Source organism: Lepidochelys kempii, chromosome 13 (genome assembly GCF_965140285.1).
Source record: "Lepidochelys kempii isolate rLepKem1 chromosome 13, rLepKem1.hap1, whole genome shotgun sequence".
Lineage (NCBI taxonomy): Eukaryota > Metazoa > Chordata > Testudines > Cheloniidae > Lepidochelys > Lepidochelys kempii.
In genome coordinates this window covers 3,828,643-3,838,576 of record NC_136392.1, presented here as the reverse complement: position 1 = coordinate 3,838,576, position 9,934 = coordinate 3,828,643, and the positions used below count along the sequence as shown (strand labels likewise).

Genomic DNA, 9,934 nt, shown 5'->3' with positions numbered 1-9,934 from the left:
ACGCGCTATCTCAGAGTAGTTTTTAAGAGCAAAGAGAGGATTGTTGAGTTTTGAAGCACATCCTCGGCCACTGGACTTCCACAAGCCAAGCCCTCTCGTGTCCAGATAGCTGCATCCACAGTAGTAGGCCAAGTACAGTGCTAGTAACTGGGAGTGGGACACTGACCTACCAGGTCTATTCCAGGAGCAATATTTATTCACTTTTTCTATAACCCAGAAAATTATTTTAAATTTGTTAAATCACCTTTCTGTCGTCGAAATAAAGAGCCTCCAGTTAAAGATCTGACAAAGTAGTAGCTAAAATGGAATTTCCGAAAGTGAAATTAAGTGACCAAGAATAATGAAAAGTTTAGACAATAGGCATGATGAGAGCTGGGAAAAGGCTGCTCCAAGCCACCTTTCTGCTCCCCTGATCCTGGGCCAGATGGGGACCAAAATGGCCTTCAGCGTAATTTAGGAGAGTCCTTAGGATGCTTTGGATTATGCTGGTTGCAGTGAACGCGCTATCTCAGAGTAGCCCTCCCCTCTGGCATGTCCCCTTACCCACACACCAGGGAGTGAGTGGCATAGAACTGGCAATGGGAACTACCTCTCCTACATCAGGGCCAATCCTCTACTGATCCTTCAGGGCTGCTTTCAAGCAGTTTTGTGCTATTGAGTCAGTGCAAGTCAGCTGGAACCAAAACAGAGAATCTGGCCCCATAGACACAAAGGTACAACTAATGTTACACTCAGGTTGCACGTGCACATTCACACCACTGTGACAGTGAGTCTGAAGACTGCAGGTAGCTGAGTTTTGAAGAGGGTGCTGATTGTTACATGGGGGGTGGGGTGGGGTATTAGCCCTCATGTGGTGAGGACCAGGTTAGGGTTTGTGTGGCAGAGCTACACAATTGGGACCATAAACTACACCGAGACTATTAATAGGAATCCTATACACACAGGATAGAACATGGCTTTTGGGTAGGAATTTGGCATTTTAAATTCTGCTAATGATCTAGCCTCCTACTCTGACTTATGCGGGAATGCTACACACAAACAGCAGAAAGAGCAGGCACCTTGCAGTAGGTGTAGTGGGAAAAGCAACATGGGACACTAGTCTCCCTTCTATTCCTGCATTTGCCTTCTTCCTCCTCTAGCCTTGATCCTCCCCTTTATTTGCACTCTATGGCTTTTTTTGGGTGATTTGTTGGCCACTCCCCTCTCCCCCCCTCAATTGTTGGGGTCCTTCCCTGATTTTTGTCTCTGAAGGGTGCATGGAAGGACTGAGTTCTAGTTAGTTTTCCTCAGCAGGTTTTGAACTTTGCATAGAGAAAATTACTGGGAACAGTCTTCTTCTGTCTCTAGGTTTTTACACACAGAGCAGGCAGCAGAGGGAGACTAAGAGAAAAGACAATTGATAGACAAGTTCTGATGTAAGAGTGTTGACAAAGTCCCACTGAATTCAGTGACATTGCACTCCATTCTAGGTGGTGTAGGATGGATAAGGTACACTAACCCCTCCATTACCGCAGTGACATTTCCCTGAAACACCTTTTGGAACCTCAACATTTCAAAGTGACTTCATTCAGTCAAATCACTGAGCAAATTTAACAGCTAATCGAACTGGTGTCCCTTTCTCCATTGTTGCAATTAGATGTAATCTTAAAAGACACTCATTAGCTCACGATACCAGCTGTTAAGAGTCACATGGCAAACAGAAGATATGGCCAGCACACTGCACTGAAGAGAGATGGCCACAGACACTGTGTGAGCTGGTGGTATTTGCACTGCTGTGTTGTAACTAGGGTGCAGGCTGTATATCATGGACACCGTAGAAGTGTCTAGAGAACTACAGCACGGAGGCCAGGCAGCTGCGCAGCCAGTTTGTAGCATCTTAGCCGACATGCTAGCGAGCACTGCCCTATCTAGGTTCAGTCACTCTCTAATAAGAGAGTTATGTACATTGACACCATTGGCTAGAACAGCCGACAGGGCACGTGGTCAAACATGAGCCCTGAACATGTGTATGTATGAAGGCTGTGGCTTTGCACATTGCCGACATGCGTACTTCCCTCTCAATGGTCCTTCAATTGAGACTAATGGAACTCCAAGCCCGGTGCTCAGCTTCAGCTGTATTTTGCTTTAACCGGAGATGCCGAATAATGAATTTCAGATCATAAATGACATTCACTCTGCTAAAGAATTTGAACCCTACAGTCTAGTGGTCTGTTACTTGAGACTCATCCAAAATGAGACGCACGAGTTAATCCCCACATCCTGAACCTCCGCACGTTGGCACAACATCTGTGCATGCCTGTAAATAGCCCAGCTGAGGTCATGCAGAATGGCACAGCAGGGATTCTAAGTGCTGGGCTCAGAGGCCAGAACACTGTTGGTGGCGGGGAACAAGAGGGGCACAATCAAGCTTGGGTGACTGGGGAAGGGGAAACTGAGATACAGTAGCTTTTGGTGAGGTCTCCCCCCACCTGTTTACCTACTTCAAAGCACCTGTCAGTACAATATCATTGTAGAAGTTACAATAGCTTTGGAGGTAACTGAGCTGCAAGCTATTGAAGTTTTTTGGGGGTGAACCAATGCGTTTTGGAGCCTACAGGGGTCTTCACCTAGCAAATAGCAGAACTCACAGGTCTGTGATGACAGGATAGGTATGAGGACGATGAGGGGGTGCAGTAGCTTTGAGGGAGAAATTCACCAAATGCAGGTTCATGCTGGCTTTGATTGTTGCAATGCAGTGCACGTCTCCCCCTCAGGGTAGGAAGGGGATGGGGGTCCCAGGGTGGTCTCCCCAATTTACAGCTTCCTTCAGCAGAATCTTTTACTTTCATATACAATTGGCTCCACTTGTTGCCATGAGGGAAGGTCTGAGGGAGAGGGGATGGCTTCTGCCTGAGGCAGTTTCTAGGGTAGAGGAGAACATACAGGAATCTTTCAGGGGAGAATATTGCCCAGGGGAACCTCTTTCCTCAGTTTCCAGGGAAGGACTCCACTACAGGGACTGTACAACGAGGGGCCCGAGGGGCGCCCCCACTACCTTTCTGCCAGGTCTCCAGACTCAGATAAGGTTGGCCCTGCTTATTATAAATGAGGTGGGTCTCACTGGAGGAGGAGCAGGGCCCTCAAGGGTGGTACCCATGCCTAGGGTTCTAATTATCTTTCAGAAAGTTCTTCCTGAGGAACATGCATAGTTGACTCTGCCTGTTGCTGGGTTTATGAGGAGGAATCCCTGAGAGAGCTATGGGAGCCTCCCTCCTTCCTTGGGGGTGGGGGTATATAGTGCCACACCTCTGGGTCCCACAAGTAGAACAGGTCTTCCTTACAGTTGAGTGGAAATACAGGGGTTATGGAAGGCCCCTGGTTGAAGTTGTATGGGGAAAGGGGCTGGGGGAGGAGTTGTGTGGCAGGGGTAGAGGGATCTTATACCAGATACAGGTAAAGTGGTCTCTGCTTTCTGCTGTGTGAGGGGTTTATGGAGGATCCCCCTGAGGATATATTCAAGGTAGCAGGCCGGGGGTGGGGGGCTGGGGAGATAGCTTGATGCTGTATGGGTGGTATTATGAAGGGTTCGGGGGGGGGGAGGGCTGGGGGGAGGGGAAGGGGTGTACAAGGGTTCCAGGATTGTGTACAGGTCCTGTGGGTGGGTCCCAGTAACTTTCAGGGAGGTCTCCACCAGGCTCAAGTAGAGCTAGCTCTGCTTGTTGCAAAGGGGGTGATTCGGGGTCACTGTGTGGGGTGTATATGAGCTCCCAGGGCTTTAGGAGATGCAGATGTTGCTGTGGGGGTGTATGGAGATCTGATAGGGCTGTGGGGGCATACAAAGTTTCAGGACTATAAGGTCACCGTGTGGGGTTGGTGTGGGGGCCCTGGTATCTTTTAGGGAGATCTCCACCAGGCATAGGTACAGCAGGCAGTGGCTGTTGCTGAGAGGGATACTGTACAGAGGGGTCGCAGTCCCAGGGCTGAGGGGTCTCTGGGGAGCCAGGTATCTTTCGGGGAGGTCTCCCCCAGGCGTAGGCAGAGTTGGTTGTGGCGATCGCTGAGCAGGTGTTGCACAGGGTGTGTGTGTCGCTGAAGGGGGTTTGGGAGTCCCAGGGCTGGGGGGGGGGGGGGGGGGGGCTGGTACCTTTCAGGGAGGTCTCCGCCAGGCACAGGTAGAGCAGGCTGTGGCTATAGGAGGGGGTTACAGTGGGGTCGTTGAGGGGAGGTCCCGGTACCTTTCAGGGAGGTCTCCACCAGGCGCAGGTACAGCGGGCTGTGGCTATGGGGGGGGGGGGGGGGAGTTTACAGGGGGGTCGCTGAGGAGGAGTGTGTACGGGGGGGGGTCCCGGTACCTTTCAGGGAGGTCTCCCCCAGGTGCAGGTACAGCGGGCTGTGGTTATGGGGGGGGGGGGGGATTTACAGGGGGGGTGTCGCTGAGCGGGGGTGTTTACGGGGGGGGGTCCCGGTACCTTTCAGGGAGGTCTCCCCCAGGCGCAGGTACAGCGGGCTGTGGCTATGGGGGGGGGGTTTACAGGGGGGTCGCTGAGGGGGGGTCCCAGGGCGGGGGGGGGGTCCCGGTACCTTTCAGGGAGGTCTCCACCAGGCGCAGGTACAGCGGGCTGTGGCTATGGGAGGGGGTTACAGGGGGGTCACTGAGGGGGGGGGTCCCAGGGCGGGGGGGGTCCCGGTACCTTTCAGGGAGGTCTCCCCCAGGCGCAGGTACAGTGGGCTGTGGCTATGGGAGGGGGTTACAGGGGGGTCGTTGAGGGGGGGGTCCCGGTACCTTTCAGGGAGGTCTCCCCCAGACGCAGGTACAGCGGGCTGTGGTTATGGGGGGGGGTTTACAGGGGGTCGCTGAGGAGGAGTGTGTACGGGGGGGGTCCCAGTACCTTTCAGGGAGGTCTCCCCCAGGCGCAGGTACAGCAGGCTGTGGCTATGGGGGTGGTTTACAGGGGGGTCGCTGAGCGGGGGTGTTTACGGGGGGGGGGGGTCCCGGTACCTTTCAGGGAGGTCTCCCCCAGGCGCAGGTACAGCGGGCTGTGGCTATGGGGGGGGTGGGGTTTACAGGGGGGTCGCTGAGCGGGGGTGTTTACGGGGGGGGGTCCCGGTACCTTTCAGGGAGGTCTCCCCCAGGCGCAGGTACAGCGGGCTGTGGCTATGGGGCGGGGTTTACAGGGGGGTCGCTGAGGGGGGGGTCCCGGTACCTTTCAGGGAGGTCTCCCCCAGGCGCAGGTACAGCGGGCTGTGGTTATGGGGGGGGTTACAGGGGGGTCGTTGAGGGGGGGTCCCAGGGCGGGGGGGGGGGTCCCGGTACCTTTCAGGGAGGTCTCCACCAGGCGCAGGTACAGCGGGCTGTGGCTATGGGGGGGGTTTACAGGGGGGTCGCTGAGGAGGAGTGTGTACGGGGGGGGGGTCCCGGTACCTTTCAGGGAGGTCTCCCCCAGGCGCAGGTACAGCTGGCTGTGGCTATGGGGGGGGGTGTTTACAGGGGGGTCGCTGAGGGGGGGGTCCCGGTACCTTTCAGGGAGGTCTCCCCCAGGCGCAGGTACAGCTGGCTGTGGCTATGGGGGGGGGTTACAGGGGGGTCGCTGAGGGGGGGTGTGTACTGGGGGGGGTCCCGGTACCTTTCAGGGAGGTCTCCCCCAGGCGCAGGTACAGCGGGCTGTGGTTATGGGGGGGGTTACAGGGGGGTCGCTGAGGGGGGGTGTGTACGGGGGGGGGTCCCGGTACCTTTCAGGGAGGTCTCCACCAGGCGCAGGTACAGCGGGCTGTGGCTATGGGGGGGGGTTTACAGGGGGGGGTCGCTGAGGGGGGTGTTTACGGGGGGGGTCCCGGTACCTTTCAGGGAGGTCTCCCCCAGGCGCAGTTACAGCGGGCTGTGGCTATGGGGGGGGTTACAGGGGGGTCGCTGAGGGGGGTCCCGGTACCTTTCAGGGAGGCCTCCCCCAGGCGCAGGTACAGCGGGCTGTGGCTATGGGGGGGATTTACAGGGGGGGGTCGCTGAGGGGGGTGTTTACGGGGGGGGGGTCCCGGTACCTTTCAGGGAGGTCTCCACCAGGCGCAGGTACAGCGGGCTGTGGCTATGGGGGGAGGTTTACAGGGGGGGGTCGCTGAGGGGGGTGTTTACGGGGGGGGGGGTCCCGGTACCTTTCAGGGAGGTCTCCACCAGGCGCAGGTACAGCGGGCTGTGGCTATGGGGGGGGGTTTACAGGGGGGGGTCGCTGAGGGGGGTTTTTACGGGGGGGGTCCCGGTACCTTTCAGGGAGGTCTCCCCCAGGCGCAGTTACAGCGGGCTGTGGCTATGGGGGGGGTTACAGGGGGGTCGTTGAGGGGGGGTCCCAGGGCGGGGGGGGGTCCCGGTACCTTTCAGGGAGGTCTCCCCCAGGCGCAGGTACAGCGGGCTGTGGCTATGGGGGGGGGTTACGGGGGGGGTCGCTGAGGGGGGTGTTTACGGGGGGGGTCCCGGTACCTTTCAGGGAGGTCTCCCCCAGGCGCAGGTACAGCGGGCTGTGGTTATGGGGGGGGGTTACAGGGGGGTTGCTGAGGGGGTGTGTGTACGGGGGGGGGGGGTCCCGGTACCTTTCAGGGAGGTCTCCCCCAGGCGCAGGTACAGCGGGCTGTGGTTATGGGGGGAGGCTACAGGGGGGTCGTTGAGGGGGGGTCCCAGGGCGGGGGGGGGGTCCCGGTACCTTTCAGGGAGGTCTCCCCCAGGCGCAGGTACAGCGGGCTGTGGCTATGGGGGGGGGGGTTACAGGGGGGTCGTTGAGGGGGGGTCCCAGGGCGGGGGGGGGTCCCAGTACCTTTCAGGGAGGTCTCCCCCAGGCGCAGGTACAGCGGGCTGTGGTTATGGGGGGAGGTTACAGGGGGGGGTCGCTGAGGGGGGGTCCCGGTACCTTTCAGGGAGGTCTCCCCCAGGCGCAGGTACAGCGGGCTGTGGCTATGGGGGGGGTTACAGGGGGGTCGCTGAGGGGGTGTGTGTACGGGGGGGGGTCCCGGTACCTTTCAGGGAGGTCTCCACCAGGCGCAGGTACAGCGGGCTGTGGCTATGGGGGGGGTTACAGGGGGGTCGTTGAGGGGGGGTCCCAGGGCGGGGGGGGGGTCCCGGTACCTTTCAGGGAGGTCTCCCCCAGGCGCAGGTACAGCGGGCTGTGGCTATGGGGGGGGGTTACAGGGGGGTCGCTGAGGGGGTGTGTGTACGGGGGGGGGGTCCCGGTACCTTTCAGGGAGGTCTCCCCCAGGCGCAGGTACAGCGGGCTGTGGCTATGGGGGGGGGTTACAGGGGGGTCGCTGAGGGGGTGTGTGTACGGGGGGGGGGGTCCCGGTACCTTTCAGGGAGGTCTCCCCCAGGCGCAGGTACAGCGGGCTGTGGCTATGGGGGGGGTTACAGGGGGGTCGCTGAGGGGGTGTGTGTACGGGGGGGGGTCCCGGTACCTTTCAGGGAGGTCTCCCCCAGGCGCAGGTACAGCGGGCTGTGGCTATGGGGGGAGGTTACAGGGGGGGGTCGCTGAGGGGGGGTCCCGGTACCTTTCAGGGAGGTCTCCACCAGGCGCAGGTACAGCGGGCTGTGGCTATGGGGGGGGTTACAGGGGGGTCGCTGAGGGGGTGTGTGTACGGGGGGGGGGTCCCGGTACCTTTCAGGGAGGTCTCCCCCAGGCGCAGGTACAGCGGGCTGTGGCTATGGGGGGAGGTTACAGGGGGGGGGTCGCTGAGGGGGGGGTCCCGGTACCTTTCAGGGAGGTCTCCACCAGGCGCAGGTACAGCGGGCTGTGGCTATGGGGGGGGTTACAGGGGGGTCGTTGAGGGGGGGTCCCAGGGCGGGGGGGGGGTCCCGGTACCTTTCAGGGAGGTCTCCCCCAGGCGCAGGTACAGCGGGCTGTGGCTATGGGGGGGGGTTACAGGGGGGTCGCTGAGGGGGTGTGTGTACGGGGGGGGGGTCCCGGTACCTTTCAGGGAGGTCTCCCCCAGGCGCAGGTACAGCGGGCTGTGGCTATGGGGGGGGTTACAGGGGGGTCGCTGAGGGGGTGTGTGTACGGGGGGGGGTCCCGGTACCTTTCAGGGAGGTCTCCCCCAGGCGCAGGTACAGCGGGCTGTGGCTATGGGGGGGGGTTACAGGGGGGTCGCTGAGGGGGTGTGTGTACGGGGGGGGGGTCCCGGTACCTTTCAGGGAGGTCTCCCCCAGGCGCAGGTACAGCGGGCTGTGGCTATGGGGGGGGTTACAGGGGGGTCGCTGAGGGGGTGTGTGTACGGGGGGGGGTCCCGGTACCTTTCAGGGAGGTCTCCCCCAGGCGCAGGTACAGCGGGCTGTGGCTATGGGGGGAGGTTACAGGGGGGGGTCGCTGAGGGGGGGTCCCGGTACCTTTCAGGGAGGTCTCCACCAGGCGCAGGTACAGCGGGCTGTGGCTATGGGGGGGGTTACAGGGGGGTCGTTGAGGGGGGGTCCCAGGGCGGGGGGGGTCCCGGTACCTTTCAGGGAGGTCTCCCCCAGGCGCAGGTACAGCGGGCTGTGGCTATGGGGGGGGGTTACAGGGGGGTCGCTGAGGGGGTGTGTGTACGGGGGGGCGTCCCGGTACCTTTCAGGGAGGTCTCCACCAGGCGCAGGTACAGCTGGCTCTGCTTGTTGCCGTGGCTCATGCGCTGGCCCAGCCCGTCGCGCTGCAGCACGCACTCCTCGAAGCGCACCACGTTGGGGTGGCGGCGCCGCAGACTGGTCAGGGCCCAGAACTCGGCCAGCGCCAGCTCCACGTTCTCGGGCGCGTCGCAGCGGATCCGCTTGACGGCCAGGCGGGCGCCGCTGCGGCCCGACACGGCCTCGTACACCACCCCGTAGGAGCCGCGCCCGATCTCCGCTACCAGGCTGTAGCGCGGCGCCCCGGCCCCGCCGCCCGCCGCCGGCTCCATGGGGCCCCTCAGCGCCGGGCCCCGCTCCCGCTCCGGCCGCCGCCTCCGCTCGGCCGCGGGCCTTTGTGTCCCTCTGCGGCCGCCGTCCGCCGCGGCCGTTTCCATGGCTGCTCCGCCGCGTGGGGCCCTGGCTGCTGCCGCCCGGGGCCCCCACTCCTCATCCCTGCGCCCGGGGCGCGGGGAGCATAGGCCGCCTCCGGGAACCGGAGCCTGCGAACGACACAAGCCCGACAGGCAGGGATTGAGACGGCGGGGGGCGTGGGACTGAGTCGGAGGACAGAAAAGCGCGCCCTGCCTGCCCCTTTAAGGGTTGAGCCAATAGCGGCTGCCGAGGAGGGTGAGGCCGAACCATTCTGGGGGGAGAGGGAGGAAAGCAAGGGGTCGCCCACCCCAAACGCCTCCAGGAAAAACAGGAGCTGCTGGTTCCACGGGCAGCTCGACAAACGCCGATTAAAAATCTTACTGGGGCATTACGATCCTTGCCAAGCGTTACCATTGGCTCAGTTCCCAAGCCATTGTCTGGGTTCCCCCCCCGTTTAGATTGGTTTGTCCCCCGGAGTGTAAACACTCCATAGCTGGCTGCCGGGAGTTGGGAGAGTCCATTATGCACCAAGGGGGAGGGGGGGAAAGGAATCACTCATTTACCTGTCTCTCTCCCTGCCCGTGCAAAGCCCGCGCGGCTGGGTCCGGGGCCGCTGCGGGGCACGGGGCGGAGCTGCTGCTGCGGCGGGGCTGACACCGGGCGGCGCAGGGGCGCTGAGAGGCTACTGATGCTGCCGCGCCTCCCCCCCGCCGGCCGCCGTGCTGGGGTCTGGGCGCTGCGCGCGGACAATGCGGTTGAGCGGTGGCGGCGGCGGCTGCTGGGCTAAGAGCTGGGCCGCAGCAGCCGCTTACGTAACGCTTATGTAACCGCGGCCGGCTCCGGGCTGGGGGAGGGGAGCCCTTCGTCCTCCCTCCCTCCCTCCCTCCAGCGCGCGGGGGCGCGGCTGGCAGGGGCTGCAGTGGCGGCACGGGGCTGTGAAGGGGGGCAGTGGTAGGATGGGGGGGGTGAACGGGG

General features: G+C 61.5%; 1 protein-coding gene across 1 annotated transcript in view; it reads right to left on the bottom strand.

Annotated features, from left to right (window-relative positions):
* STK35 (serine/threonine kinase 35) overlaps window positions 1-9,136 on the bottom strand; it is a 38,509-nt gene extending 29,373 nt beyond the window's left edge. Inside the window, exon 1 of the mRNA XM_073308864.2 lies at window positions 8,550-9,136. Coding sequence (XP_073164965.1) covers window positions 8,550-8,982 — 433 coding nt within the window. The 5' untranslated portion in view covers window positions 8,983-9,136. The remainder of the gene's footprint in view (window positions 1-8,549) is intronic.
* Between the last annotated feature and the right edge of the window lie 798 nt (window positions 9,137-9,934).